This window comes from Triticum aestivum, chromosome 6B (genome assembly GCF_018294505.1).
Source record: "Triticum aestivum cultivar Chinese Spring chromosome 6B, IWGSC CS RefSeq v2.1, whole genome shotgun sequence".
NCBI lineage: Eukaryota > Viridiplantae > Streptophyta > Magnoliopsida > Poales > Poaceae > Triticum > Triticum aestivum.
In genome coordinates this window covers 697,828,314-697,844,612 of record NC_057810.1, presented here as the reverse complement: position 1 = coordinate 697,844,612, position 16,299 = coordinate 697,828,314, and the positions used below count along the sequence as shown (strand labels likewise).

At 49.0% G+C, this 16,299-nt stretch overlaps 1 protein-coding gene across 1 annotated transcript; it reads left to right on the top strand.

Annotated features, from left to right (window-relative positions):
* Positions 1–3,676: 3,676 nt before the first annotated feature.
* On the top strand, positions 3,677–6,651 carry LOC123134945 (pollen-specific leucine-rich repeat extensin-like protein 2). Its single transcript, XM_044554092.1, has 4 exons — positions 3,677–4,209; positions 5,114–5,195; positions 5,954–6,152; positions 6,261–6,651. Exons 1-4 carry the CDS (start codon positions 3,740–3,742, stop codon positions 6,395–6,397), a joined length of 888 nt encoding a protein of 295 aa, XP_044410027.1. The 5' UTR covers positions 3,677–3,739; the 3' UTR covers positions 6,398–6,651.
* Positions 6,652–16,299: the final 9,648 nt, after the last annotated feature.

The following is a 16,299-nucleotide window of genomic DNA, read 5'->3' as shown; positions in this document are numbered from 1 at the left end:
ATAAAAATATATTTTCACATGTTTAAAAACATGTTCCTCGAATTTTCACAAAAAACTAATGAAATGTGAAAATTGTTTGCATAACTTTTGAAAATGCTTGTAAAATTTTAAAAATGTTCACATGTTTAAAAATATGTAAATTCTATTTTAAAAAATATATTAAAATGTAAAATTTTCTTTGTGTAATTTTTACAAAACGTCATACCATTCAAAACATATTATATGATATTTAAGAAAATGTGTTAGTGTTACAAATTGGTTCATGAAATTTTAGAAAATATGCATGCAATGTTAAATTTTGTTCGTATAGTTTTGAAAAAGTTCTTCATAACATATCAAATAAAATAATGACATTAAAAAGAATTTCAACACTACTAAAGAATGTTTGCATCATTAAAAAAATGATCACTAAATATTTGAAAAATAGTTCAATGTGCATTTGACAAATGTTCAACTTGTATTCGAAAATAATTGTCATGTATTTGAAAAATTCACAACGTGCGTCTAAAAAATGTTCAGTGTGTATTAATGAAAATTTGAAAGGTACTTGAAAGAATAAAAAGGAAAAAAGGAAAAAGCGAATAACCAAGAAAAGGAATGGCCCTGGTAACGGCAAATGTGTGATCAGGATGACTCATGTGACCATATCACTTTTCAGTGCATCATCGGCCGGTTTACCTGGAGCATATCGAGGGCGGCTACCGGTTGCTCCTGGAACCCAAGTAATTTCTCGGACGTGTATCTCCTTATGAGGGACACAAATGCGCAAGACCGTGACGTGGCCTGGGTGGGCTCCGCGGCTCTTGCGTGGTCCCTATGGGCTACTCGCAACAAAGCTTTAATGGAAGGAGTGTTTTTCCGACAATTGGCAAGACCAAGGGAGCGAGGAAGGGTGGAGCTTCTCGCCAGCAGCCTACGCGCAAGGTGTGCTGAACTTCGCCGTGCCAGCACAAGTGCAGATGTGTGATAGGGACGTCCCTCATGGTTTGCGGGATCCTTCAATATTCACCTTTGTTTAGAGCAACTCTAGTAGACCCCGCAAAACGCGTTTGCGGTTTGACGAAGATCGCGTTTGCGGGTCAAAAACTAGCGCGGCCGAACAGAAACCGTATCTAAAACTGCATAATTTAAAAAAAACACTTTCGCGGGAGAAATTGCACCTCGAGAACGTGAGTAGTTCATCACATGCTACATAGATTTTACATGATCAACACACTACAAACATAGTTCATACTACATACTACGTTAATACTAGTACTAGAGGGGGTCAGATCTGACGGCGGCGAGGTCGCGGCAAATGGACGACGCCGTGGAGGGGAAGGACGCTCAATCCTCCTCGCCGGAGCTGCAGAGGTCGATGTACTTCGCCCTCTGCTCCTCGCGGATGCGGCGCCACTCCTCGTACTTCTCCTTGGCGGCGAGGTTGGCGGCGACGGCCTGCCGCCACTCGAGGTCTTTGAGATCCTTGGCGCGGCGCCGACGCTCCTCCTTCTCGCGCACGCTCCGCTCGGCGGGCGCAACGGCGTCGACGTCGGCGACGTAGTCTAAGGCCTGGTATGTGCCTCCATTCTAAAAATCACACCATGGAAATTACTTGTTGTATGTAGCATGGTTATTTTGTAAGTGTTACACATCGGCGGATTTTTTAAATTGTGTCATGGTAATGTCCTCCCCGTTTTTTCTATATTTCTACTCATGTATATGAATTCTTGTAACACGGCAATATACTTTTGAAAATGCTAAAAATCTGACATCAGAATTTTAAGCATGCAAAATCGGATGTTTTTCTTGTGAAAAATTATATTGTCGCAAAGATGGCAAATTTATTTAGTAAGCATGACAATTCCTGGCAAAAACTGAGCATGACAAGGATTTGCCGTTTTGTTGAAGGAAATTGACATACTCGCGACAACATAATTTGTCATCTCGGACATTCGGTTTGCCATGTCAAAAAAAATCCAACATTTAATTTGTAGTGAAATCCTTATATATTGCTATTTTTGAGATGGCAATATACTGGGCCAGGTAAATTTATGATTTTGCTACTGCCCAAATTTCTGCATTTTATCAGCGATTTGGGTCTAACCTGTTTTCCTCACGCGCTCGTTATACTCTGGGCCAGCTTGTGTTGCGCTGAAAATCTTTCTAGTGAACGTGGGGACTGCGACGACTATTATATCTCTTATTATAGTGAGTCATACCTCTGCCGGGTTATGGTTGGCGGCCCCCTGAAGGTAATCTTGTAAAGATCAACACTGATGCTGCAGTACATCTCGATGCCGGCGTCGCCGGCGTGGGGGGAGTAGCCTGCTCTTCCACAGCATTCCTGGGCGCATGATGCAAACCCCATCTAAGGGTCATGGATCCTTTCATTGTTGAAGTGCTCTCCTTGCGTGAGGGCATCATCTTCGTGAAGCTTCAAGGCTACATGCACGTGCGACTGAAATCCGATTGTTTTGAGGCAGTTAACCTCTGGGCCAGCTTGTGTTGCGCTGAAAATCTTTCTAGTGAACGTGTTTCAGGGGATTGCGACGACTATTGTATAGGAGTATCTCTTATAGCGAGTCGTACGATACGCTTGCATGAAGCTTTCTCCTTTGCGCTACAATATTTGGGCCGGCCCATTTCCCGTACATTTTTTTCTTGCTCAGCCGCTCGATGGTTATGTTCGCTCTGGTTTTTTCGGGTATTTTTTCATTTTCATTTTTTGTTTTTCTTCTGTTTTCTTTGTATTTTCACCGGATTTATTCAAATATCTTTGTTTTTTCACTGGTTTTCTTTAGTGTTTCTACTTTTCTTTGTTTTCTATCGGTATTCATCTTTTCTTTCTCGGTTTTCACCGATCCTTTTTTCTTTTCTTCCTTTTATTCTTTTTCTTTTTCTGTTTCGTTTTTCTTGTTTTTCGTGTTTATTTTTTATTTTTGCAGTGTTTTTCCTCCGGTTTTCTTGTTTCCCTTTTCCATTTTCTCTTCAGTTTTATTTTTTTCCTTTTTTCCACAATGGTCTACATTTTATTACATATTGTACATTTTTTATATATCAAATTTTTTTATACATGTTTATAATTTTTCAAATATATGATTAACAGTTTTTCAAATATATATTTTGATGTCTATTGTTTTTATACACATGCATATTTTTGGTACACATGAAAAACATTTTTGATACGTGTTTAACATTTATATTATACACGATTAACATTTTTTCTAAATATATGTTTTTATGTCCAATTTTTTTTCCGTACATATCACACATGTTTCCTATAAATGTGGAAAAAAATTATGCACATTTAATATTTTTTGAATTACACGAACGTTTTTTACACAGTATAAAATTTTGTGAAAGTTCCATGTACTTGTTTCTGAAATGTATGAATATTCTTTAAATGTCACAAACATTGTTTCGAAAGCTACCATCATTTTTTAAGTTACGGTAAATGTTTTTTGTACTGCATTAATGTTCTTAATAATCTTAATTATATATTTTTTTGAAGTATAAATTAAGTTTGGAATGTATGTGTTTAAAACATATTCGAACATATAAACAAAAGTATAAAGCAAAAAAAGAAAGAGTGAAGAAACGTGAAAAAAAAGGAACTAACCTGAAAGTTGGGCCTGCCCGTTACTTCCTGCTGGGGAGGGCGCGCTTCTTCGGTCTCGCTACGAGCGAGGCATAGGCGTTCCGGACCCGCTCTCGGTCGTTGTTCGCTCCATCCCGTACCACCGCCGGAGTCGCCGAGATGACCGGCCTGCATGACGAGCGCGCGACGAGCGAACCCCGGAGATCCAAGCGGTCCAGGCCGGAGGCGAAGGCGGCGGAGCCTCCGGCACGCCGGGCCAAGCGCGCCGAGGGCCAGGTTCCTCTGCGCAAGCGCGAGTCTGCGAGGCTTGCGCGACCACCCCGCCCCCTGGACCTGGACCTGGACCTGGACTCGGAGGGTGCGGTCGCGTCGCCTCCTCCTCCTTCTCCTCCAGCACCCCGCGCCGAGACCCCGGCCCCTCCGCCCAAGCGTCCAGCGGCGAGGGTTGCGCGACCATCTTCGCCCCCTTACGGCCATCGGGATTCGGCGGATGTGACCATGGTTGCTCCTCCGCCCAAGCCCGAGCACTCCGTCCCCCCTAATTGGCATCGCACCGCGTACAGACTCCACAACCGCGTCGTCCGGGATACCAGCAACCGCAAGCCCGCCCCCAGTCGCTACGACAACGGGTAACCTCTCCACACCGGCAACGCAATCACTTCCACTCCCTAATGTGCTGCATGCTTTGGATTAATTCTTTGATTGATGGATATAGTGAACTGAATCGATGCCATTGTCCGTGATTTTACCATTATGCTGACCACATGACCCCTGCCCTTGCCACCAACTTTGTTGAATAGGCCAACATTAGCATTTATAGTGATAATAAGTGGCATAAATGGGAGTTGATATAGTTTCAACTACTATGCAATCAAGTACTAGAAATATGATCTGTATATATGCCGGTGATAAATTATGTCTCTACTATCTATCTGTATGCATTCTTGAACAGTTGGTTTAGTTGTTTCTGCATACCATGCTTGCTAGGGGATTCTCTTTTAAAATGCAACAACTCTGACATTTGTACCTGGGAGTAAAATCTGCTTGGTGCCTAGGATATTCAAGCAACATGCGATCCTGTAATGCCTTCCTTTATCTCTTATCTATTATCTCACCATCAAGTCCTAATTGCATTACAATACTTTTCTTATCATGTCTCCATTTTTGAGGGCCATTGGTTATGACACAGTTTAATGTGCTCCCTGCCTGCTATTTACTTTATTTTTCCATCAACAAGTATGACGTATAGTATCTAGGTCCAAAATTGTCTGTCGTTGCAAGTTATCACCTGCCATTCAGTTCTCCATCGAGAAGTATGAGCTGTAACCTCTCACTAGTGATAATTAACATCGAGATCCAAAATCGTTTGTCGATGTAAGTTATCGCCTTTTGACTTTATACTTATTAAAGGTGGTTTAGTTCTTCTGTTCTATGTGATAATACCATTCAGTGTTAACTCGTTAATTAGTACTAGTTTGATGGAAAACACACAAGCAAGATATGCGTATGATGTTGACACTTCTGCTCTTTCAGGATAGAAATTAAGCATGATCCAACATGGCAAACTCCGACGTGTGCACGTGTGGCTTTGGAACACTACAACAACATGAATCAGGTTTGCTCTATTCTACTCAAGTGTATAAATATTGCATAGTGCCACTTAGTGCCGGGGTAGTCATTCGACATTTAGTTCATCAGATTGGGATAACTTTTCAGCTTTCTTTACTTTGTCAGTGTGCCGTTTTCCGCCGGTGGTAATAAGTCAAACTGGAACAAACAATCTTGCAAGTGGTCTAGAATGCAATTAAGCTCAAGACATGGGTGTGTATGATTATAAAGAAACTAACATGTGGTCTAGAATGCTTCTGCACTGTGTATGCTTTGCTGCCTGCATCTTTTGCATGAGGCTCAATAGGTCTGGTTTGGCCCTATGTACATGAAAGTGTTGTTATTGAACAGCCTGCAAGTTCTCTAGACACTGGTATCACAAGGTTACCATGTAGCCTTCTTGTCTTCGTGTCCTGTAAAAGTTCCCCAGCAATTTCCCAGCGAGTTAGACCTTGTAGCTGTGATCATACTCTTTAATTGCTTCCAACGTGCAGTGAAGACTATGGAACCAGTGTGCAATGTGATTCACCTCTTGACCTGCCCAAGTTCTCCTTTTTTCTTATCCTTTCCCAGTTTGTTTTTCATGATACGATTAACTTCTTTCTCAGTTACATGGCACTTAATTGCACCCTTGAACTGCCCTCTTATGGTGGTGAATTCCACAGACTAAATCTAACAATTCATAATGCATTACCACGTGCCTAGCTACTCATTAATTCATATATGCACCCTTCGACTGCCCTCTTATGTTTGTGAATTTGTTAGGGGGATGAGCATGAGATGGTTAAACCAGTGAGCAGCCATGTCTTTGTCTTCAATGGTATCTGGTTCCATGCAAATTTCCTTGCCAAGCGAAAAGGAGCCACCAACTTTGTTGATCTCGTCCCCAAGTACTTCTTTGCTGAATCGGAAATTGTGGGGACGAGGAAAATATCTTGTATTTCATGTGTTAAGCTTGACCCAGGTACGTTCAATAATCCAAGTTTCAGTTTTTGTTCACACAAATTTTATCTTGATGAATTGTGCGGGTGTGTGTGTGGTGTTCTTTACATAAATGATTTTACACTCGCAGGCAATCCCAAAAACATTGGTGGTTGTAGCCTGTGCTCTGAGAATATCCTGCATCCTGCTGGGGGTGGATACCACGGTGCCCAACCTCGATCTGTTCGACATGCTCCTGGTGGCCTACAGATTTCATTCAAGTTCTGAATGTTTGAAGTGTGGTAGAATCGTCCATCACTATGCTAATATAATGTAGGCGGAAGAAGCAGAAAATCATGTTTCATTATGAGCGTCAAACCTGTTCTAGTAGAATCATGCATCATTTTGGTTGTAATGAAGGATAAAACTCCACTTTGATGTATGTCCGATGTTATTAATCTGTTTCATGTAGTAAGGAGGTGCTTGTTGCATTTTGCTGTGAAGCAAGGTGTTTGACATGGATCTGCCGTCAAATATTTTGATATCATCTCTTAGATTGAAACTCCAGAATATAATCCTCCGTTGTGCTCACACATATGGGTTTCAGTGCAAGATGGACAAAGTGGATTTGTGGCTTACTTGTGACCTCATCCACTAGAATCATGATCAATGGAACCAAGGGAAGACCTATACTCAACTGTCCCTATGGCAGGGAGCACCACTATCACCGATGCTTTTCATACTAATCATGGAGCCGCTACGCACATCACGTGACCGTACCGGGGTGCCAAAAACTTGATCGGATCGAGGTGGAGGGGGCGGGATGGCGAGCGACGTACGCTGGCTAGTCTCCTACGTGGCTGACCTCATGTCGGCGCGCACGCTTTCCTTCATCGACTGCGAGATCCGGCTTCGACACGACACGCTTCGGATCGTCCTGATCGATGAGAGGGGCGTGGCGGTCGACACACGCTATCTCCAGGCCGGGGAGAGGATCGACATCGGCCAGGCAATATCCTTTCCTTGTCACATAGCCAGGGTGCGGGACCGGATTCCGGTAGGACACGCGGCGGCGCCGCGTCAGACTCGTTCGACTGATGATGCGGGCGGTACACCGCGGGGACGTGGTGGCAGGGCTAGGGCATCCTTGGGTCACATCCGGACGCGACCGAGGCACCCGCCATGGATGCGCGACACGTGGACGAGGATCCCGGTTGCCATGGCGGGGAGAGGAGCCGCGCGACAGGTTCAAAAGCCCACCCCGTTCCCACCCGTGACCTAGATGCCGCTTTCTCGCATTTCTGCGAGGCGCCGCGAAACCCTAGATCCAGAATCCCTTCCTCTTTTCTATGGTGGGAGGGGAAAGTTGGGGGGATTGCAGATCCTTTGTGGTGGTGGTGACCTCCAAGCCGAGCACTCCGGTGATGATGGAGGACCGCGGCGGCCCTTTCTTCCACGGGAATCGGCGGGAAGGCTTTGAATCTGGGCGATTCGGGCGCGGTGCCGGTCGTTTCGATCGGGGCCGCGGTCGGGGCCGCTTCTCGTGGTCCAGGGAGGCGGACAGCGACGACTTCTCCACGAACAAGCAGGCGGCATCGGCCTCGGACGACACCATGCACTGGGACGATGCAGCGGAGCAGGCCAAGCGGGCAAGATCGGGTGGGATGTCGATGGAGAAGCACCCAAACCCTAATCCCCCTAGAATCGACATCGACAACACATCCAAGAAGAAGCAGATCCCTGACATCGTCCAGCGGGCTGAATCATCTACCAGGCGCTCCCAACCAAAACCTATGATCCGTGTCTGATCTGCAAAGCTACTAGTCATACTCCTGCTAGTTGCTTGCAAGCCTTTTGTGAGAGATGCAGTAAGATGGGGCATCTGGCTTCAATCTGCACTACTTTTCTGCCTTGGGAGTGTGTAGCCCCTATGTGTGCTTTTCAGGCCAAGGGCCCAGGGTTTTTTCTGTATCCCATATTCTTGCATTGCTAAGCAGCTCAAGGAAAGAGCCACTAGTGTTGTGATTACTGTCATTGAGGGAGAGGCGAGTGTTAAGGAGTTGGAAGATGCATTTTCTGATTATATTGGGACAAAATGGCACTGCACAGCCCACCCTATAGGCCCTAATACTTATGTCATGCGGTTCCCTAATCAGAGAGATGTGAAAAAAGCTTGCTATAATGATAAATTGACTCTCAAATCTTGTGGAGTAGTGGTCAAGATTGTTCCCTGGTCTGCCAATGTAGGGGCGAAAGGGGTGATGGAGGTTGCTTGGGTGAGAGTGGCTAATGTTCCTCTGGAACGGAGAAATGAAAGAAACTTGGCATATGTCTCATCTGTGGTTGGTGTTCCACTTGAAATTGACATGGCCACTCTGCACAAACCTGAGTATGTGCGGGTCCAGCTGGGATGTCGCAATGTGGACGAACTACCTGGTGTGGCTGAGGCTGTCCTAGGCATGCACTTTTTTTGTTTCTTTCATGACATTGAGAAGATATTGGTCAGAGATCCTGAAAGAATGAGCAATGTGACCCAGGTTGAGTTAGGTAAAAAAAACTCATCCCATGGGAAGCAGTTTGCTCGGGCTGATCCACAAAATGTTGAAAAAGAAAGAGATGTGGGGGCCTATAAGAGCAATACTGTCGGGGGGGGGGATGAACCCCGGGCAGGCAACGGAACCCGGATCCTCTTCAAAAATAGTGGGCCCGCATCGCCCCTCAAACTGGCACGCCCCCGGCCGGGTCGCTCGACCCGGCAAGGCCCGCAACCCGGCCAAACTCTCCGACCCGGCAAGGTACATCGACCCGGACTTGGCAACTGGCGCAAGGCAGCCGAACCCGGCACGACCAAGGATTCCCCAACAAACCGACCCCACCCGTGGCGTGCGTCGCAATCTAGCCACGGGTCAAGCTCCCGTCCCATCCAGACCGTATGATGGGACGAGACCTCAATCACCGATGACCAAGACAACAGTGCTTCCACCCATGCCTATGGTCAGCCGGAGCGTGGCAATAGTGCCCCTTACCTACCCGCTGACCGGGGCTGGCGTGGCAACAGTGCTCCCGCCCTCACCGCTGACGACAGCAAGTGGCAACCTAACGGAGAGCACTGTACGCGACTCGACTCGGCCACGCCCTGACGATCGACAAGACGGCGCATAGTCCCCCTAGGCATGCGGGGCCCGCACCTAGGGGAACCCAGCGAACCACAAGCCCTCAAGCAGGACCCAGCCCGGTATCCCGGACACCAACAATACGGACCCACCGACTCGGCGTATTACCATTGTAACCCTGGGTGGGTTGATCTATAAAACCCCCCAGGAACCCACACCTACAGGGGCATGGTAGATGTACAAGGTAGCATGTGAGAAACAGATACAAGGGAGAAACAAGCAAGCATAGGACTAGCCACCAAACCATAACACCGAAGAGAAGGAGCAGCCCAAGCCTTGGCTAGCTTCCTTCCTCCTCCATACAGCTCCAGGAGCAACATTGTACTATCGATCATCCAACTACACTCGGCAGGACTAGGGGTATTATCTCTCTGGAGAGCCCCGAACCTGGGTATGTTCGGCGTCCCGCGCCCGCTCATGCCAACCTCGCCTCTGGAGCCCACCAGCGCCCTCGAGCCTCCTCCTCTCTTTAGCCATCCCTTGGCATCTGCCATGCGCCCACCACGATAGTTGGTGCCCACCGCGGGGCAGCTCGAGGAGCTGGCCGGGAGCATGCTTCAGACGGGGCCCTTCTCCTACACCGACGAGTCCATCGCGCTGGCGGACGACGTTGTCGGCGCGCTTGCCACCTCCTTCGCCGCGCTGCGCATCTTCGATGCATTCGCAGCCGACGAGTACCCCAGCGAGGTGCTCAGCTAGTCTGACTCTCCCCTCTCCCTCGGTGGCGGCAATGCCGCCGGGGCGATGGACGTCCATGTGGAGGTTTACGTCACCGGCGATGGCGCCTCCTCCTTGTCGAGCAAGACGAGGAAGGCCGTGGAAGCCAGGGCCGCTGCGGAACGGACCGAGCCGTCTGATCCGCTACGCGCTGTGATGCAGAGCCTCCGCATCCCCATCGGCATCGACGTCGATGCCACCAACGTCGCCGAGGCCCGATCTCGGCTCGAGGAAAGGCGCCAGCAGATGCTGGACCTGTTTGAGACGCTCGCTGCCACCAAGCGTCGCCTGGAGGCCGCCCAGATGGAGCATGACGCCGCCCACAGATTCGCGCCCGCTGCAGCCGAGCCAAGCCGAGGCGCTGATGTGCGTACCCGGGGAGGAGCGATCGGCTGGGCCCTCGGCGCCGTCCGAACCGTCTACGAGACCCCAGTGAAGAACATGCGCACTATGGAGGCAGCTGCGGTCGACCTGGACCAGATCACGGGTGAGGAGCTGAAAGAGTGCATCGGCGGATGCGTGAGCTCCTCCACGCCGCCAACACCCAGCAGGATCGCCTCAACCAGCTCGCCAAGCTAGCGAGATCTGGCTCCGCCCGCCTTGGCGGACCCGGCGAACTTCTGCACACGGAGACCCAGCGCAGACCCGGCCAGCATGGCCGGCGTCCGGCTCCAACCGACCCGGCCCCTCAGGGCCTGGCTGCCAGTTGACTCGGCCCACGTGCCATCAACGACGCCGACGCTCGCCACCACCTCGATCAGCTTGCTTGCTCCCTGGAGGTGGAGGAGAGCGGCGCTATCGGGCCGACGTGTTTCGGCCCACGCATCCGGGAGGAGCCTTTCCCCAAAGGGTTCATGCTCCCCCGCGACACCCCCAAGTACAATGGGACCGTGAAGCCAGAAGACTGGCTCACCGACTATATGCTACGTCTTGAGCTTGCGTTGGTTTTCCCCGAAGAGGAGAGGGTGATGCAACAAGTGTAGGGTAAGTATTTCCCTCAGTTTTGAGAACCAAGGTATCAATCCAGTAGGAGGCTCCTCAAAAGTCCCACGCACCTACACAAACAAACTGAGAACTCGCAACCAACGCGATAAAGGGGTTGTCAATCCCTTCACGGCCTCTTGCAAAGTGAGATCTAATAGAGAGATAATAATATATTTTTGGTATTTTGTAATATAGATGCAAAAAGTAAAGATGCAAATAAAGATAGATTGAAAGCAAAGATGATAAGAGATAGACCCGGGGGCCATAGGTTTCACTAGAGGCTTCTCTCGAGATAGCATAAATATTACGGTGGGTGAACAAATTACTGTCGAGCAATTGATAGAAAAGCGCATAGTTATGAGATTATCTAGGCATGATCATGTATATAGGCATCACGTCCATAACAAGTAGATCGACTCCTGCTTGCATCTACTACTATTACTCCACACATCGACCGACTCCTGCCTGCATCTAGAGTATTAAGTTCATAAGAACAGAGTAACGCTTTAAGCAAGATGACATGATGTAGAGGGATAAACACATGCAATATGATATAAACCCCATCTTGTTATCCTCGATGGCAACAATACAATACGTGTCTTGCAACCCTTTCTGTCACTGGGTAAGAACACCGCAAGATTGAACCTAAAGCTAAGCACTTCTCCCATGGCAGGAAAGATCAATCCAGTAGGCCAAACCAAACTGATAATTCGAAGAGACTTGCAAAGATAACTCAATCATACATAAAAGAATTCAGAGAAGATTCCAATATTATTCATACATAAACTTGATCATAAACCCACAATTCATCGGATCTCGACAAACACACTGCAAAAAGAGATTACATCGAATAGATCTCCACAAGAGAGGGGGAGAACATTGTATTGAGATCCAAAAAGAGAGAAGAAGCCATCTAGCTAATAACTATGGACCCGTAGGTCTATGGTAAACTACTCACAACTCATCGGAGGGGCTATGGTGTTGATGTAGAAACCCTCCATGGTCGATTCCCCCTCCGGCAGAGTGCCGGCGAAGGCTCCAAGATGGGATCTCGCGGATATAGAAGGTTACGGCGGTGGAAATTGTGTTTCGTGGTGCTCCTTGATGTTTTCGGGGTCCGTAGGTATATATAGGAGGAAGAAGTACGTCGGTGGCCGCCCGAGGGGCCCACGAGATAGGGGGCGCGCCCTACAAGGGGGGGGGGCTCCTATCTCGTGGGGCCCTCGGAGGCTTCTTGACTGGCACTCCAAGCTCTCCGGATCAGATTTGTTCCAAAATTAACGTTCCCGAAGGTTTCATTCCGTTTGGACTCCGTTTGATATTCCTTTTCTTCGAAATACTGAAATAGGCAAAAAAAGCAATATGGGCTGGGCCTCCGGTTAGTAGGTTAGTCCCAAAAATGATATAAATGTGTAAAATAAAGCCCATAAACATCCAAAAGGGGTAATATAATAGCATGGAACAATCAAAAATTATAGATACGTTGGGGACGTATCACTATACCACGGCCATTGGCATCACCGGTGCCAATTGTCGTATCGCCGTGTGCTACGCATCGCTCATGCTCCAGGTGTCGGCCCGCACGTGGTTGAACAGTCTGCCGATGGGCAGCATCAACGCGTGGGTCGAATTCGAGGAGGCCTTTGTCCACAACTTCACGGGGACCTACAAGCGACCCGGTCGCCCTAGCGAGCTTGCCATGTGCGTGCAGGGGCCAACGGAGACCGGTCGCGAGTACCTCGCACGTTGGACCGAGCTCCGAAATAGCTGCGAGGGCGTCCATGAAGTCCAGACGATCTAGTACTTCGTTAGCGGGTGCCGAGATGACTCCCTCCTCAAGCACAAGCTCTTACGCTCCGAGCTAGCCACCATGGCCGCACTCATGGTGACGGCGGACAAGTACGCCAACGTCGACTCCGCCATGAAGATCCAGGTGGCGCTGGATGAAGCCGGCAAGGTGAAGCCGGTTCCTCCCTAGAAGCCGGCCGGCGAAAGCAGCCGGCAGCAGCATCACCATAACAACAAGCGCAAGGACAACCAGCCGGCGCAGCGTCACGACAACCGGCTCATCGCGGCCGCCGAGCCCGCGGTGGACCCGGTGGCGAAGCGCCGGCAGACCGACAAGATGGCGTGGCAACCCGCCATGAGTTTCGAAGAGATGCTCGACGCCCCATGCAAGCACCACAGCGGTGCAAGACCCTCCACGCACATGCTTCGGCAGTGCGCCATCACCAAGCGCATCATGAGGGGAGACGTCCCGCCTCCTCCGGCTCCGGCTCCAGCTCCAGGCACGGGACAACTGCCTCCGCCTCCACCGCCGCCTCCCGCTGGCGGCGCGATGCGGAACGATGCCTACCCGGACCAGAATGCGACCTATGTCATCTTCACCAGCCTCGGCAACGACAAGCGCAGCGAGTGCCTCTTTCAGCAGGAGGTGAACACCGTCGTCCCGGCCAAGCCGGAGTTCATGCACTGGTCGGACCGCCCGATCACCTGGACCCGGGAGGATCACCCGGCAGTCATGCCGAGTCCGGGTGGTTATGCCCTCGTCCTCAACCCCACCATCATCGCGCTACACACATTCAAGTTCTCCCGAGTCCTCATCGACGGCGGCAACAACATCAACATCCTCTACGGCGACACGATGACCAAGCTCGGCCTCAAGGCCGAGGACCTGGAGCTGACCCGGACGATCTTCCACGGCATCGTGCCCAGCCTCTCCTGCTCTCCCATTGGCCGGGTCCGGCTCGATGTCCTGTTCGGCGACAGCAGTTGTTGGAAATATGACCTAGAGGCAATAATAAAATTATTATTATTATATTTCCTTGTTCATGATAATTGTCTGTTATTCATGCTATAATTGTGTTATCCGGAAATCATAATACACGTGTGAATACATAGACCACAACATGTCCCTAGTGAGCCTCTAGTTGACTAGCTCGTTGATCAACAGATAGTCATGGTTTCCTGACTATGGACATTGGATGTCATTGATAACTGGATCACATAATTAGGAGAATGATGTGATGGACAAGACCCAATCCTAAGCATAGCACAAGGTCATGTAGTTCGTTTGCTAGAGCTTTTCCAATGTCAAGTATCATTTCCTTAGACCATCAGATCATGTAACTCCCGGATGCCGTAGGAGTGCTTTGGGTGTACCGAACGTCACAATGTAACTGGGTGACTATAAAGGTATACTACCGGTATCCCCGAAAGTATCTGTTGGGTTGACACGGATCGAGAATGGGATTTGTCACTCCGTATGACGGAGAGGTATCTCTGGGCTCACTCGGTAATGCATCATCATAATGAGCTCAATGTGACCAAGTGTTTGGACACAGGATCATGCATTACGATATGAGTAAAGTGACTTGCCGGTAACGAGATTGAATGAGGTATTGGGATACCGACGATCGAATCTCGGGCAAGTAATGTACCGATTGACAAAGGGAATTGTATACGGGATTACTTGAATCCTCGACATCATGGTTCATCCGATGAGATCATCGAGGAGCATGTGGGAACCAACATGGGTATCCAGATCCCGCTGTTGGTTATTGACCGGAGAGTCATCTCGGTCATGTCTGCATGTCTCCCGAACCCGTAGGGTCTACACACTTAAGGTTCGGTGACGCTAGGGTTGTAGAGATATTAGTATGCGGTAACACGAAAGTTGTTCGGAGTCCCGTATGAGATCCCGGACATCACGAGGAGTTCCAGAATGGTTCGGAGGTGAAGAATAATATATAGGAAGTCCAGTTTCGGCCATCGGGAAAGTTTCGGGGGTCACCGGTATTGTACCGGGACCACCGGAAGGGTCCCGGGGGTCCACCGGGTGGGGCCACCTATCCCGGAGGGCCCCATGGGCTGAAGTGGGAGGGGAACCAGCCCCTGGTGGGCTGGTGCACCCCCCTTGGGCCTCCCCCTGCGCCTAGGGTTGGGAACCCTAGGGGTGGGGGCGCCCCACTTGGCTTGGGGGGCAAGCCACCCCCCTTGGCTGCCGCCCCCCCTTGAGATCCAATCTCTAGGGGGACGGCCACGCCCCCAGGGCCCCTATATAAAGAGGGGGGAGGGAGGGCAGCCGCACCCTAGTCCCTGGCGCCTCCCTCTCCCCCGTACCACCTCTCCCTCTCGCAGAAGCTTGGCGAAGCCTTGCCGAGATCATCGCTGCTTCCACCACCACGCCGTTGTGTTACAGGATCTCCATCAACCTCTCCCTCCCCCTTGCTGGATCAAGAAGGAGGAGACGTCTTCCCCAACCGTATGTGTGTTGAACGCGGAGGTGCTGTCCGTTCGACACCAGGATCATCGGTGATTTGGATCACGACGAGTACGACTCCCCCAACCCCGTTCTCTTGAACGCTTCCACTCGCGATCTACAAGGGTATGTAGATGCTATCTTCTCTCTCGTTGCTAGATGACTCCATAGATTGATCTTGGTGAAGCGTAGAATTTTTATTATTTTCTGCAACGTTCCCCAGCAGTGGCATCATGAGCTAGATCTATGTGTAGTTTTCTTTGCACGAGTAGAACACAAATTTGTTGTGGGTGTAGATGTTGTCAATTTTCTTTCCACTACTAGTATTATCTTGCTTTGGTGGTATCGTGGGATGAAGCGGCCCGGACCGACCTTACACGTACGCTTACGTGAGACAGGTTCCACCGACTGACATGCACTAGTTGCATAAGGTGGCTAGCGGGTGTCTGTCTCTCCCACTTTAGTTGGAGCGGATTCGATGAAAAGGGTCCTTATGAAGGCTAAATAGAAATTGGCATATCACGTTGTGGCTTTTAGGTAGGTAAGAAACGTTCTTGCTAGAACCCTATTGCAGCCACGTAAAAACATGCAACAACAATTAGAGGACGTCTAACTTGTTTTTCAGCATATGCTTTTGTGATGTGATATGGCCAAAAGTTGTGATGAATGATATATCTGTGATGTATGAGATCATGTTCTTGTAATAGGAATCACGACTTGCATGTCGATGAGTATGACAACCGGCAGGAGCCATAGGAGTTGTCTTAATTATTGTATGACCTGCGTGTCAATGAATAAACGCCATGTAATTACTTTACTTTATTGCTAAACCATTAGCCATAGTAGTAGAAGTAATAGTTGGCGAACAACTTCATGGAGACACGATGGTGGAGATCATGATGATGGAGATCATGGTGTCTTTCCGGTGACGAAGATGATCATGGCGCCCCGAAGATGGAGATCAAAGGAGCAATATGATAATGGCCATATCATGTCACTATTTGATTGCATGTGATGTTTATCATGTTTTTGCATCTTATTTGCTTAGAACGACG